Source organism: Athene noctua, chromosome 8, assembly GCF_965140245.1.
Source record: "Athene noctua chromosome 8, bAthNoc1.hap1.1, whole genome shotgun sequence".
NCBI classification, from domain to species: Eukaryota; Metazoa; Chordata; class Aves; order Strigiformes; family Strigidae; genus Athene; species Athene noctua.
In genome coordinates, this window is record NC_134044.1 from 8,250,525 (window position 1) to 8,267,117 (window position 16,593).

Here is a 16,593-nt window from a genome sequence, read left to right on the forward strand (position 1 = left end):
GCTTCTTCACAGCACTAGCTGCTTAATTACTAATGCTTCATCCTCTGATTGCACGTCTGTAAGGAAAATTCTTCTTAAGGTTTAGAAATACTGGATATCCAGAGTACATTATTTCCATTGCAATATCCAGAATAATGTATTACATAAGTATCATCTAAAATAAACAGGTTTAGATAAACAAAAAAAGCATCAGTGACCAGCAGGTAGAGGGAAGGGATTCTCCCCCTCTACTGAGCTCTTGTGAGCCCCCCCCCCTGCAGTGCTGTGTCCAGCTCTGGGGGCACCAACATCAGAAGGACGCGGACCTGCTCGAGCGGGTCCAGAGGAGGCCACGAAGATGATGAGGGGCTGGAGCAGCTCCCCTGTGAGGACAGGCTGGGAGAGTTGGGGGTGTTCAGCCTGGAGAAGAAAAGGATTTGGAGAGACCTTCTAGCGGCCTTCCAGTACTTAAAGGGGCTACAGGAAAGATGGGGAGGTACTCTATCAGGGGTGTAGGGATAGGATGAGAGGTAACGGTTTCAAACTGAAAGAGCATCAATTTAGATTAGGTATAAGGAAAAAAAAAAATCTTCCCTGTGGGGGTGGTGAGGCCCTGGCACAGGTTGCCCAGAGCAGCTGTGGCTGCCCCCTCCCTGGCAGTGTTCAAGGCCAGGTTGGACGGGGCTTTGGGCAACCTGGGCTAGGGGAAGGTGTCCCTGCCCGTGGCAGGGGGGTTGGAGCTGGATGATCTTTAAGGTCCCTTCCAACCCAAACCATTCTAGGATATCCATTTAAAATTTTTAATTGAAAACCATTTGGGGGAAAACCCCAGAGAGTCTGAAGAGAGATTACATACTTCTGGCAGTTAACAATTCTGCAATTTTGACTTAGATTACTTTATGGTAAAAGGCATCCAAAGGGAAGAGTCCATATTTATATTTAACATTTGTGGTATGTTAGAGACAGAACAATGTAAATTAAAATAAACTGAGAACAGTAGTAAAGGGGAAAGAAGTTGTGCTTAGCTCCATAGCTCCAAAGCTGTTTTTTAGCTTAGAAACAGCATTCTTATTTCACAGTATTAAACACATGCAACCTAAGGTCTGAAAGTGATTCAAGGGTTAAGTTGTGGTCTCCTGCACAGCAAAGAGCAAAAGGTTTGAACCTACCCCACATCCCAAAACTTCCTCAGCCATATCAGCTAACAAAGGGGATGTGCCCTGAACCCCACCCTGCCTCCTTCCCCACACCTGCAATGCAGAACAACCCCAAGGCTTTGTCCCAGTGGGCTACAGGGGCACAGGCTGCTTCAGCAGCAGCAGCCAAATGTCTGAGAGGCAGGAGCAAAAGGGATCACCCTTCCCCTAGGCAACCTGGGGCAGAGAGGAAACACGAGATCTCAAAATACAAACTACTGTTCTGGGCCTCTATGCAGGAGCAGATACAGCTCCCTGAATTGAGCCTATGTTTTCCAAACATCCTCAGTTTTATGTTTGCACCAGCTCATTGCAGTTACAGCGAATAGGCTGCTGGCATGTAAAAACAGGACCCCAGAATTTCTGTTTGGATGATTACTTAAACCCCGCTATTTGTTCACTGTAGGTAAGTTTGAAGCACATACTTTGAATAATACTTCTGTTTTATTTGGGGATGTAAATATTTACAGATGTTAAAAATAGGTTATATGCTGCAGGGCAGGGGTCAGTAACAGCTGACAGAGAGCCTGGGGACCCTTGTTGGGAAGTACCAAATACTACAAGAAGGATCTGTAGGTTAAAATTTGAACTGGTACACACAAATGTTTTCCATAAATTACATTTCAAAGAAAGTTGTCTTCTCTTTTGAGACAAATGCTTCCAGCTCCTTGAACTCCAACACTTTCAAAACTGTGTAAGGGTTATGCAAAGTTTAGCACAAGAACCATAATGGGCTATCAGTATCAAGCTCAAGAAGCGTTCCTTAACACCTAAACAGAAAAAAGAACGGCAAATACCACTCAAAAGGAAATAAACTGCCTGATACAGAATATTTCAAACTAGTTGTACTATTATATAAAGGAAATTGAAAGTAAATCAACATTCCTAATTTTAAGAGGAGGAGATTCAGGCATAAAGATCAGCCAACACCCCAATTGTCTCATAAATGTAATTCTTGGATCTAAGAAAACATCAGTTTAAGACAAGATGGCTAAATTCTGAACGGAAGAGAATAAGGAAACTAATGGGATACTATTGTTTATCTCAAAGTTTTACGGTCTATTTTCAACCAAAACAGGAGTTATTCTTTCTAGAACTTAAAAAGGCAGAAGATCTTCTAAGAGTAAAACACGGCTATGCAGGACATCAGACAATCATTACTGAAAAGTTGGTTGGATAGCATTACCCCAAAATCTTGCCAAATTTATTCCTCTAAGAAACAGCTTCAGGATTTATAACTAGAAATGTATCAATTGGCAGTAGCAGGGTGTGATTTTTTTAATCTTCAGTTACTGTAGTCTACTCAACATGTAATACAGAACTCAGAGTTCTTTTCTTTCTCATGCAATTTCAATCTTTTTACCACTCATTTACACACTGTCTTATTCTTCCTTCATGTAAATGTACAAAAGTCAAATGTTCAGGCAAGAGTTTGGTAAACTGTAGCTTTCTTTAAATTGTCACAATTACACGGAGACAGTGTCTCCAGTTAGGACACATCCCACAACGTATCCCAACCAGATGCTTCACTCCAAGGCAGCAGCTGTAGCAGCCAGCACTCCACTTTCAGCAAGAGTGTATGTTACAGGATGAAGAAAAGTGCTACCAGCAGGCATTTTTAGAGATGGCCAGAAGGCCAATGCTGATACACACCTGCAGATGTTTCTTCACGACACTAGTGAAAGTGTGCTGTGCTGACGTACGCACATGGGATGGTTGCCAAGACCAGCAAAGCCCCACAAACCCTCCTGCCAGCACTTGGTATTTCATTTCAACCAACATTATGCTATCACACAAGGAAGGCTAGAAGGAAAAATAAAATAAATAAAATCTTTCTGCTGCCTCCTTCTGCCTTCTCCCTACCTAGGAAGATATTAAATTCTAAATTTTGTACTTACGATTTGCATTATCAATTCTATGTCTATGGATCACCTATTATTATATACAGAATACACACTATCTGCTTTGCTCTTCTACACTGATTCAGAACAGGGCAGAGTCAGACCTGTAATGGACACTTATGAAAAGTCGAAATACTGACTATTGTGTCAGGTACTTTTAAGGATCAAAATAAATCAGCTCACTCAATGATCAAGTTTTGTACCACAGCACTGTCATATTGTCCTCCTGTCGCTTTGCTTAAACACCTAAGTACTAATGTGTCAGTCATGACCTGCAGTGTACCTTTATACAGAAGTGTTTTGCTATTTCTCTGCTCCAGTTTATAGTCTTCAGGATTCCTCATTAGACAACAGACATAAATAGCCTAGCTGCTTTTAAACATACATGCACCCTGATGAAAAGAACATCTGAAAAATAACATATACTGCATTTATGTTATTTAGTTTTTTAAATTCTTGCAATAGGCAATGAGTCAGAAGTCTGATGTAAAATTCTGTAAAACTTAGGTGACTGGGCAAACATCAGTGTGGTAAATACTGATCACATTTGATAAAAGAAGTCTGTCCTGGGAAGAACTCAATGTGCTTATGCTGAGCACTCTCCATACTGTCCCCCTGACTTCCCTCCCAAACCCTGACAAATCTTTGCAACTCTGGAGTCTCTCAAATGTGAGCAAAAAACTGGCTAGTGAAAGTCACAGCACCAGCACATCATCATGTGATGCTCAGAGTAGCATCTGAAGCAGAATACTCAGGTTATGGAAGAACTATGATTGATTTTAACTACAGCATTATTCTAGGAGCAATATTCAGAGCCCAGAGGGAGCACAGGTTCTCAAATCTTTGACCTGCAGCTTCATCCTTCTACGATTCTGCCATCTATGCAACTAATATACTTCAAAGTCTGCGTTGTCTCTATACCACTACAACGTAAGTTTAAGTTCATTGCAGCTGTACAAGCCCATCATTTGATCCTTTCCCTCTTCCATTCCGGCAAGCCTCTAGCTGTTTGCCAGGCAACTGAAATACATGGGCCTTTAAAGTATTCAGAGATCTTCTATTTAAACAGCAAGTATTGAAAACACTAGAAATCCCTGCAGTCGAGGTCTCCATTTGCCCTGTAAGACACCACATAAACAACCATTGCAAGCTGCGGTATGCATTCTGAGTGGTAACAATCAATCACTAAATAGCAAGTTACAAGTCACTGTTTGACAGCACAGTTTCAAGAACAGCTAAGTTACTACTGCCAGAGCCACTAAAAGCTGCAATCAGCAGTATGAGATACTTCCAAGGAAGAGGGGGGGAAAGGGGGGGCGGCAGGCCACTACGACCAACAGAGAGAATCTGTAAGGTTAAACAGCAAACAAACAACAACAAAAGACCCCACATATTTATGTTAAAATGTATTTAAATTTGTGGATGCAACATGAGCATCTCACCGTTCTTTAAGATCTACTCCAATTTTTACAAGAACAATTACACAAACCTGTAACATTAAGTGCTATGAGAGTGAACATGTAGAGTGCCGTGACCAGACTTGCACTGCTACAACAAGGGCTGGCTGGCACTTTTAACAGAGAAGAGGTGGTATTTACTTTATAGCACTCGCTAAACAAGCTACTTTGGTTTCTTGAATGCTGTTTTTGTTGCAGGACAGCAATGGATCAGTGAACATGTGATAACAAATGATGTGATTCCAGGATGTCAAACTGCCCCACGGCAAAGAGGCTTTAAATTTCCTCTTCACATGATCAGATTAACACCCAGGGCTACAAAACAGTTTAGTTTTCAAGTTTGCTTTTAAACACGGGTTCATGCTTTTTTTTTTAAAAAAAAAAAAAAAAAAAAAGAGTCTGCTACAACTTTCTCAGGGATAGTTTAGGAAACTACCCTGTCTCTTCCAGCAAAATTATCCCACGAGAAACCGGATGGGAAATTTTCTCTCTGCCATCTCACAGACCACAGCTATCCTTCTCTACTTCACCCCTTTTATTTTATAATTTCTACCAAACTTATTCACAATCTCCTCCTGTGTTTTCATCTTTCTAAAGCTCCCCTGAGCTCCCTGCAAAGGCTACAAAAGGAATGCAGAATGATTCCTTGTGTGGACGTGGTGGACCAAGTCAAGCTGTACTTTGCTTAGTTTGGCAGATACTCCCAGTATTATAAAAACTGCTTTTGCACACAAATATTCAGTTTGCGAAAGTATCTCTTCCCCACCACCTTCCAAAAAAAAAAAAAAAAAGCTGTAAGTACACTTTGCAATGTCTGAGTAATTGCAAAATACTTGTGATCCTCTGATATTCCCCTGTATGAAAGCACTCAGGAAGCTGCCATTTAGCATCTGGCTGCAATAACCTGGAGGGCTTCTGTGGATAAAGATTCTTTCCCCTAGTGCTTATTACAGATGCTTATGAAAAGGTAATCTTAAAATGGGGTCAAATTATTTAATTATGTTTCTATTTTGTATGACAGATGTAAAGCTAATGAGCAGAGAATTCATTTTTTTACAGGAAAAAGAATTAGACCACCCCACCCCAACTGGAAAGAAGATTCCTTTAGAAATTACTAGCTGAAAGTCTGGTGTTGTACATTCTCTTTCCACAAGACCGAGTTCCATTCATAAAGACCGAAAAAGTGTAAGTTTTGATCAGTCATCTACTTTTGTTAACTCTATGTATTTATATTCATGATCCCTCCTATGGCTCAGATAATACAGTCTTAAACAGAAACAAAGTTCCACTTACTACTTGTTCAGCCTTCTTCCCCAGTTCACAGCAGCGATGAGCTGCTGTAGACAACTGGGCCTGACTGAACATACCGTACCCCGTGCTGTGTGTGGACCTGGCAGAGCACGGCTTCCTGAGCAGTGGGAAGAACTGGGTGAGACATCTTCTGGTGGGCTACTACTTCAAAGTCAGCAGCAACATGCTGCTCCTTTCTATGTAATGATTTAATTTGAGATTACCCCTTTAGATCAAAAGTAAATAATGCTTATCCAAAACCTCAAATTTCTGAAGAACAAAATACCCCGAGATAGCACCTTCTGAAATGAACTAAGGAACAGAGCTCTCTTTCAGAAAAACTGCTGAAAGTAATTATTTGACCTGCGTTACCAGATTCTTGGGGATCCACAGCTGCTTCTGAGGGTCCTGGAAAGGTAGCTATGAAAAGAAAGCCTACTGGCCTGAATTCAAGTATGTTTATGCACAACGTGTAAGAGTTCCCCCTACTACAGGAAATTTTTACAGGATCCACAAATCTTACTTGAAAACCACAGATTTAAAACATATCCTCCAGTAAACAAGAGTTTTACTGTTAAATATACCTAGGAAGTTTCTCAACACCTTTTTTCTCAGCCTGTTCACTTTCTTTGGCCACAGACTTCTTGCCACTCAGCTTGCCAAAGAGAAGACATTTTGATACAATCTATACCATCGTTACAAGACAAAATTCATAGATATTAGTTGTGGGCAGTAACTATGGGATGCAGCCTACTCACAGGGGAAAGCCCACCCCGTTACACTCCCACCCCCAGCAGACTCTGTTCACAACAGAACGATAAAGAAAAAAATCCTGCATGACAAATGTTGAGAGACAGTGTAATGATGAAATATGGTAACACTTACGGTCAAGTCCATTGATGTATCTCATTGTGATTTCACAGTGGCCCCAAACTGCACTGACTATGGGGTAAAGTTTTTTCCCTTTTAGTCCCCTGAAGGCCACTCCAAGATATTGTCCATCTACCATGAAGCTAAGTGTCCCTTCATCCATATCCAAAACCACCAGTAAGGAGTCTGGGAGTACAAAAGACTCATCCGGTTCCAAAAAGACAGGATACGTGACCCCAGGCTGGTTTTTACAATTGTGGTAGAGTTTGTTGCGTCCCAGATCCCAGCCCCATGATTCACTATTGCTACCAACCAACGACGTGTATCCCACTGAATGCAGAGGAGCTTCGGCTGTGGAGACGCCCACCACAGCATGAGTTCCCCGTTGCCTCGTGGGCCAGTGGATTTGCCAGACATGCAGGCCTCTCGTGTAGCCAACTTTGCCCCGGATGCAATCTGTGCTTTGGGCAACTGGGTGTCTATGAAAAGTGAGTTTATCGTCTTCCTTTACAAATATATTTAAGGAGCGATCTTCATTGTTCCAAGCATGTTTATACTGGACCTCCAGCTTGGCAGGGGGCATATCCAACAGCATGTCCAGACGCGCTGGCTTGCAAAAATCCGGGCCTCTCAGCTCTCGTTTAACAGGTCTATAAGGGGGCTCCCTCACATCCACAGACTTTATGCTCCCTGAGATTTTCTGGCCCATTGCTTGGCTGCAGATTTACAAAGGAGAACGAAAAGTTGACTTTGGCCCAACGTTACCTCATGAAAGCACTTTTACACTGAGCCAGTGACCTGACAAGCTGACTGGATTTAGTTGTCCCGTTTGGAGCTTTTTAGCAGCAATGTTTTCACAGAAAAAACGCTCCTGAAAGAAAGCAGAAAGTTTCCAGTTAGTTTAAGAAAGCCAACAGAAAACCCACAGCATATTTTTAAAGAACTTCTTCTCATCCCTAGTAGCTATTTGAAACACCAAAGTTGACAATTCACCACTTCTGTTCAGGATCCTACAGCGCTAACCAGCCTGCCAGCAGGATACTGAGCCGACCAGCGTACAGAGTGCAGACAGTCATTTCCTCCAATTCATAATAGGATGCAGACATTCTCCACCTTCTGCCCTTCCACCTATTTTGTCTGGCCAAGTTCACAGCAGTCCTCAAGAAGGCGTATACCATTCCCCAGCAACAGTGATAAACTTCATGTTCAGCAGGAGCTTCACTTTCACTTACGCTTTTGTTTCATAGCCTTAGAAATATGCACTATGTCAGAATCTCCTTTTATTGCTAGATGTTCTCTTTCCTGGGCCCTGGCAACAGAGGGCTTTAGCTTCTGTGCAGTTATTCAAACACATAAAAGCAAATAGCTGCAAAATTTAAATGCTTCCTTTTAACATATCCTGTTCTTAAATAAAAAACAAGACAAAAATTCAACAAGCTTTAGGTTTTTTATAAAGGAACTGGGAAGAAGGAATAAAAAAACCAAACACACACAAAGAGGGAATGAGGGAAGAGGAGCCATGGAAGGATAAATGAAGTTTCAGTTCTTTGGCAGACTTTTCTAATGGGCAACTACTACAACTGGGTATGTTCTTCATGGTACTGGACAGCAGGCTAATCCACATTTTCTGCATTTCAGTATTAGGCTGATGAGAAGGAGACTGGAACACAGTAAGACACATTAAGGGGAATACATGATTTTGAAATGTATTATTTCTGCGCTTCCACAGACAAGCGTGGTAATTTATCTGGAAGTGGTCAGAAGCACCTAGGAAAGATTCTTTGCAGCCTGGAAAAGTTCGATTCATTCAAATTTTAGAGCTCAGGTAGAGTGCAAAGGGCAGCCAAGAACCTCTAAAAGTACTAAAGGAATAAAAAGGGAAACAAAGTCCTATAAAATCAAGTAGATGATTGACATGTGATCAAATAAAAGTATCTGCACCAGCAGATGGGTATATGCATACACCTCCTTTGCACCTAATTTTAATCTTTAAAAATCAAAATTAAACATAAGCCCCCAAGCCCCTTATATTATGCTTGCAGGAGGATTCAGAATAACTCACATGAGCTCCCCACATGAGATCAGCTTCAACAATCCCCCCCTCCTTCTTTCCAAACCATGTAAAAAGAATCTAAAAGTTTACACAGTAATTACATTTAAGCTGATGCTTGCCATTTCCACTACTGCAGAAACACTCATAGGTTGTTTCAAAAGTACAATGGCAAAATTGGCGCACCAAAGCAAGTTCAATACTTTATTCCAAACGAATAATCCCGGGGGAAAGGAAACAGTAACACTAATATACACACAGGGAAGCAAGAGGGAGTCAGTGTCATCAGGTAAGCAAGCTTTCCTAGGAGGATAAATGCTCAAGGATTGGGTAGTTCCTTTTAAAAAGGTGCCTGATTATTTGAGCTTGAAACAAGGATATGAAAAGGGAAAAGGTCAGATGTTCAAAGGGAACCTCAGTGATTTATGTATGAGATTTAGCTCTACATGCCTTTGAAAATTTCCTCTTTAAAGCACAATTGCCACATTCCTGTCAGGGTGCTGAGAGGAGATGGCTGGGGAAGTCCTCACTGCATCCTCCTGTATCACTTCCTGATCACATGAGAAACTAAACTTGGCATAGATGTTTAGCTGGAAAATCACCAAGAGATTATAAACACTAAAGTCACTCACTTGGCAAGCCACAGACATTCTTCCTATTGTGCCCCAATCTGTAACATAAATAGGATTCTAATAGACAGACTAGTAATCCAGAGGAGTAAAATGCATCATTATAAGTACCTTGATACAAGCACAACTTGTGCCTTTACTCTGAGACGTGCTCCAAGTACTTCGGTTCAAAACTATATCTTAAGAATATTAAGTCTTCCTTAACACAGGGAAATTACCACATAATTTAATTATATAATGTAGCATTTTGCCAAATAGCTTTGTATGGACATAGGGCTGAACCATAGTGTGAAAATCTTAGTTACTGATGCATTGAAGATGCAGCAGCTCCTAAACAGTGGTACAGCTCAAAAGATACTTTTCATCAAATACATTCTCCCACTCACCATACTGCATCCTAGTTCTGTGTAGCTGGTAGCTGTTCTCAGCTTCTACTAGAAGGCCAACTATAGCCACACTAATCCCATTCAAGTATCAGTGGACTTGAACAAGTAAATACAAAAAACCCAATCCCACGCCTGAAGTGAACATTTAATCATTTGTATTGGTACAGCAATAAAGGTGTAACCCTGTGCTGGCTGTGATCTAACAGCTCAGATTGCTGGTGCTTAGTAGTAGCTGACATGAAAACTTTACATGAGGAGGCAGTGAGGGATTGCAGTGCATGCCTCCTGCTCACAACCCATACAACAGGAACGTGAGCTCCACAGGGAGCGACTCATGCAGAAAGTCTTCCTGGCAGCTCACAATAGTCCTGCTGCTTGCTTGCGGGAGCAACCTGTCTCATAGCCAAGATCATCTATTCCCTTTTCTCGTCTGCATGCTGTCCATTTACACCAAGCAGATGGCAGAGACCCACGCTGAGGTGAGGAACAGCAGCAGAGGCATCACCTTGTTCTTCACCCTGTCAGAAGCTGCTGCTGGAGGACTGAGTTTACCAGGGCCCAGCCCACCTCCACTGACAAATATCCCCGCCCTGCTTCCACGGGTAACATCACACTTCCAACACAGAAGCCTCAAACATCACACATACCGTTACTGTCAGGATCTCCAGGCAACTTCTCCCCACGGAGCTGCACAATTATCGTGCGGCATGGACTGTTGGGAAAAGCAGAGCACGATGCTTGCAGGGGGAAGCAGAGCAACTACCAATTCACCTGGCCAATGTACCCCAAATGGGCTTCCTTTCAGATTATGTACTATTCAATCTGTATACAGAAATATCTGGTTGTAAAACCTTTTTACCACCTCCTGAATTACTGAAAACTTGCCAAAGCACAGGATCGTCATTCAATTGCTGTGACTTACTGTAATCTTTTACTAGAGAAATTTAGATTTCCTTGCCTGTATCTTCTCACGAGACACATAAATATTCTGAAATTAAAAGAACATGCATTTTCACTGTATGGTTTTGCTTTGAAAGTTTTCCCAAAGCTTTGCTTTTCCAGTAATTTTGACCCACTACAGGAGTTAGGAAATAAGAAAATATTTCCATCTGGCTTAATATATGACCTCTCCATTGTACGTGTTTAGTGAGTACAACTCAAACACTAAGTCTCATCCATTATCCCCGTGATAAAAGATTTTGTGGAAAATAAAGTATATCCATGGGAAATGAAGAATCCCCACATTAGTGCACTCCTTCAGCAACTGGAAATCTCTAGTTGAGAAGACTGTTAGTTTTTGTAACCTGCATTATTTCTGTCTCAGTTTCACATTTATGCCATGTTTTGTCAGGATATGATGATTAGATTAAACGTACTGTACAAGAACAAGCCAACTCCAAACAGGAAAAGTGTGTCAATGTCGCTTAGCAGCATCCTTATGCAGACTGCCAAAATATTTCGGCAAATTATTCACAATAAAAACACAAGTGATACCTACCAGAGAAAGGCTTGCTGGGACATCACTTTGCTGTAATTAAATAGGGTGTGTTTTTTAACAATGCAGTATGTTGGCATCAGTAGAACATAACTGCTGATAAAAGAAACATGCCTTCTGCAAAGTCAGCTTTCAGCCTTCATAGTTGTATTTCCCTCTGGATTATGAACTACATGTGCAGAAAGCTTGAAAAGCATGCATGAGAAATGACACCACATAAATGCAATTCAAAACTACAGTAAGAATATGCTAAGTCTTAGGTTAAGTCTGCTAAATTGACACCTACCAAAAAAGTGAGAAGCAGCTAGGTGAGTGTTTTGCCAATCATCAGGCCTAGCATAAAGGACACAGCCAGCATAAAGATGAACCAATAACCAAATTGTATTTGATACAAAAGAGTCAGTACCTGGGTGAGCGCTGGGGGTACAAACAAGTCAGTCAGATTATACATAATCCATATCAATCCCACTGACCTCAACAATGACACCCCACGACCAACAATGGGTGGAATAAATGGTGAAATGCAGTCTCCCATAGAAGGGACAGGAGACAACCGAGTCAACAAGCCAAACACATAAGACCAAGGAAGCCACACACTGAATCTCCACACAGCCCACGTTTACAAAAGCCAGACCTGACTGGAGCCCAGTCCCAGGGAGGCAGGAGGTCCTTCCCCAACAGGGAACTCTGCACAGGGCATCCCCCTCACAGACAGACACTGCCCCTGCCTGCAAGGGGTCCCAGCTTTTATCCCTCAGTGGACACCTGACCTTGGGTTACTGAATGCAGACACCTGGGCTCATTTACCCAATGGCTCTCCCTGCCAGGCCGGCCCCACCCTGGAGGGAAGCCTAAAGGCAAACTCACCCCCCCTTTGGGAAGGGCTGTGGGAATCACCCATATGTCAACCTTAATTTGGGGCTTGGGGTTGAAACCCCAGCATTTCACTGAGTCCCAACTACAGATACTGGTCAGTGAAACTGTCCAGCAGAAAAAGCAGGGAAGGTGATCCCTCTAGCTACCAGCATTCCAATGGAAACTACACAGCAGTTCCCACTCATTTTGCTATTGACCCTTGTTGTTTCCTTCCTGAAGCCAGACCTCACTGTCACCTCCCCTGCTGACCTGGGCTTTGTAATCAGCAAGCAAGGACTCCTGAATGTTAAGAGAGTAGCAACAAGGGGCTCTGAACCAAGGACTGCCTCTTCTCCATGGGCACCAGAATTGTTCATTCCTCAGATGCCTGAACAGAACCGATACCCTAAGTGTTTGAATCTAACCCTGGTCCTAATGTCTTTACAGGAGGACCAGGAAGAACCATAGAGTTGTTTGGGTTGGAAGGCAACTTAAAGATCCTCCAGTCCCACCCCCCTGCCATAGGCAGGGACACCTTCCACTAGCCCAGGTTGCCCAAAGCCCCGTCCAACCTGGCCTTGAACACTGCCAGGGAGGGGGCAGCCACAGCTGCTCTGGGCAACCTGTGCCAGGGCCTCACCACCCTCACAGGGAAAAATTTCTTCCTTATATCTAATCTAAATCTCCCCTTTCAGCTTAAAACTGTTACCCCTCATCCTACCCCTACAGCCCCTGATAAAAAGTCCTTCCCCATCTTTCCTGTAGCCCCTTTAACTACTGGAAGGCTGCTATAAGGTTTCCCTGGAGCCTTCTCTTCCCCAGGCTGAAGACCCCCAACTCTCCCAGCCTGTCCTCACAGGGGAGCTGCTCCAGCCCCTCATCATCTTCGTGGCCTCCTCTGGACCCACTCAAGCAGGTCCGTGTCGTTCTGATGCTGCTGCCCCCAGAGCTGGACACAGCACTGCAGTGGGGGGTCTCACAAGAGTTCAGTAGAGGGGGAGAATCCCCTCCCTCGACCTGCTGGCCACACTGCTATTGATGCAGCCCAGGACATGGTTGGCTTTCTGGGCTGCAAGTGCATGTTGCTGGCTCATAATTAGTTTTCCATCCACTAATACCCCCAAGTCCTCCACTGGGCTGCTCTCAATCCACTCATTGCCCAGCCTGTGTTTGTGCTGGGGATTGCCCCAACCCACGTGCAGGACCTTGCCCTTGCCCTTGCTGAACTCCATGGGATTTGCATGTCCCACCTCTCCAGCCTGTCCAGGTCCCTCTGGATGGCCCATCCCTTCCCTCCAGGGTGTCGGCCGCACCACACAGCTCGGTGTTGTCAGTGAACTTGCTGAGGGTGCACTCAATCCCACTGTCTTTGCTGCTGACAAAGATGTTAAACACACTGGCCCCAACACTAAGGAACACCACTCATCACTGCTCTCCACCGGACATTGAGCCACTGACCACAACAAAGGAACAACATCAGCTCTGCTGTGCTGGGCAAGAAGGTAGAAACCCTGCTTCATCAACAAGAACAACAACTTTTACCTCCACCCAGACAATGTAAAGGCATGAGGCCCAGTGTCTATCAATGATGTTCCCAGTGTGCAAATGGCTACATAACCATGACAACACTGTTTTGAGGGTGACAATTAATTAAGCACACTTTTGGCACCCAAGAAAGATTGGCCAGCTTGGATTTGACTACAGATCCTGGTATCCAACATTGTTGATTTATTGCCCGTTTTGAACAATGTTGGCTTCCTTTGTCAAACTGGGAATATACGGTAACAAAGCAACCAGCCAAAAATGCTTGGATACTCTAAACTATGCTGTGCTATAGATAAAATTTTATGCTGCATGCACACTTAGCAAATGACATTTAATATGTGGGGTAAACAATGCAGCAGTAAGTCATGACTTTTACAGTTCCTGAAAGGAATGCAAATCCTGAAAATCCCAAGGACGTTCCTGCGCAGAGTAACTTGTTTTTGTAATGTTACAAAAATGTAATTGTTTCAAAATTCAAGATAAGCTTGTTATTAAAATAGACTGTGCATTTAGCTGCTTGGAATTAGAATAATCTGAAATACCACACCATCTGTACTGCCACAGTTAGAAGCAGTTTAGTCATATGATGAAGAATTCAGAAAGAATCTTGAGTAGCTCTGAATACAGCGGAACGTGTATTTTTAAATACTTCCATCTACTGTACTTTGGAACTGAGCTGATTTGAGGTTTTGGGTTGGTTTTATGCCTTCCGTCTCTCTGCATGTGTCTCTGGAATTGTCTCTCTGGTACTGAAAGCTGGTTTTAGAAGCAAACATTTATATTCTGAAGAAACATGAAAGATGACAAAAAAACACTTCAATTCTGTAAACAGGTTTTTTGCATAATGACTTCTCAGTTAGAACATAGCAATGTAATTTGGAAAACAAATACAGTAACATAATCCAATAAAAATTACTTTTTTTACTATGCAAGTACTTTTTAAAACAGCAACATCCCAATTCTAAAGTTACTGAAAGGAAACATTTACTTTTTTTTTTCAGGGTATTTAACAGGAATATCCATGTGATTGAACAATTACGATAAGCTTACAGATGTTCAAGCTGCTACATCCCTTCTACCACTCCTTCCTATTCATTCTTCCCTTTTGTCTTGCAGCCACCTGCATTCAAAGGGCCCTGAGATGGATCTGCCTCAGAAAACTAGTGGGCAAAACCTTGTATTTTGTTTTGCCAGGTTATTTTCAGATGGATAAGCCCTCTGATCTGACCCATCAGGCAGCCATGTATATGCTTGCTCTGGCATCAAGAGAGAACAAAAGAAGAAAACAAAAGAACTCAAAGGTAGAACCATATATTTAAGCAGCAGCATGGAGAGAATTTCCACAGTAACTTCAAGATGCCCTAAGGGCACAACTGAACTTCATGTCTAAATTCAGTACAGTCATGAGTTTCTGCTTACATCTTCCTCACCCTTCTGGCACAAAATCATGGATCTCATCCTTTCATCACCCTTCTGTTACAGTGAATACCTTCCTGTCTTTCCTGAATGGCTGATGTAGCCATTTTGAATATTCAAGTGTCAGGGTTATACTAAAAGAGCAAATTAACACACGAAAAAGGCTTAACGCTAAATTGAGAATTATGTTTTCAGCTCCACTTTGCATTTTACAGGATCATTTGCCATTTCACACTTCTACTCAGACATGCTTCACCAAGTACGTAATACCAATAGGTGTCAGACCACATGAGATTTAAAGCCCAAGGAATAATTAAATTTTAACGTTGTAATTCTCCCTGGTCATTACTACTTTTCACCAGCCTAACACTTTTTTGAGACAATTTGTTTTATATTTACCTCTACAGCTTTGTAGAGGATCAATACCCCTACAGCTTCAATTTCAAAAACAGAACATTCATTAAACGATGACCTCAGATGTGGCTGAATACCTTCCCACCACCTTTCTTCTGCTGTAATTCCTTTTGCTGTAATGTATAGTGGAGTCAATTGGCCTTTAAAATGAAAGAAAAGTTAGAAAGCCGTAGATGAGAAAAAGACTCCCGGAAAGCATCATTCTTCACAGTCTAGGCAGCAGCAAATCCCAGGGAATTTGCCAGGAATTTTCCCCTGAGCAAACCGAGGGAAGGTCCAAAGATGGTAGAAAGTGGCAGTCAGACAGACAGGAGCTCCTCTAGCTTGACACAACTGTTCACCAGAACTTTACTGCAACTGCAGAAACTGCAATAACATGCTCTAGTGAAAATCTGGCCCCTTAGCTCAAGCTTCAGTCTTAGTACATTATGTGTGTCAACATTTTTCCAAGCCTGGCGAGTCTTTGTAAATCATGACAGAGCCCAGGTCTACAACTAGTTTTCTAGGGGCAGTATCATGATGAGGGTGGGGGTTAAGGAGGAACACCTACGAAAAGCACCTCTGTAGGCATCTATAGCATCACAAGGCTGTTGCAGACTTAGCAGACTCTACAAAAGATGGCTCCACTCTCACAGTGCCTGTCTGTATGTTTTGCAGTGGATGCTTGCAGTGCTTAGCCTCTGTACCATCTATAAAAAGATATTCACTAACAGCCTAAAATTTGCAAGGCTCCTGGAATGGCCAGGATACTTCTGTCTTCTTTTGCTTCTAAGCCTAACTTTGTTTAATTCTTATTTGAATTGAAGCAGCAGCATACAGCCAATACCTGTCAGATGCTCACACTGTTGGTGAGCCAGAAGCAAACCCATCAGATGCTCCAGCCAAAGGAGCCAATTAGAGGCAGTTCCTGATCTGACCTGGATGACTTTAATACTTCAAACAGTGATGCCAAACTCTAGTGACAAAAACGTACTATGCCTCTGGCCAAACACAACAGGCAAATGTTGAAGACGTTGTTCCCTCTACAGTGAGTTGAGCAGACTGATGCAGAAGCCCAAAAGGGCTGTCTGGCAAACCGTGGGTGATCTGTTGTAGGGAAGCCACCAACAC

General features: G+C 42.6%; 1 protein-coding gene across 1 annotated transcript in view; it reads right to left on the reverse strand.

Moving 5' to 3' along the window:
* Positions 1–16,593, reverse strand: part of SPSB4 (splA/ryanodine receptor domain and SOCS box containing 4) — a 93,594-nt gene that overhangs the window by 61,440 nt on the left and 15,561 nt on the right. The window contains exon 2 of the mRNA XM_074911980.1: positions 6,709–7,564. Within this exon, the coding sequence (XP_074768081.1) occupies positions 6,709–7,402 (694 nt within the window). The 5' untranslated portion in view covers positions 7,403–7,564. The remainder of the gene's footprint in view (positions 1–6,708; positions 7,565–16,593) is intronic.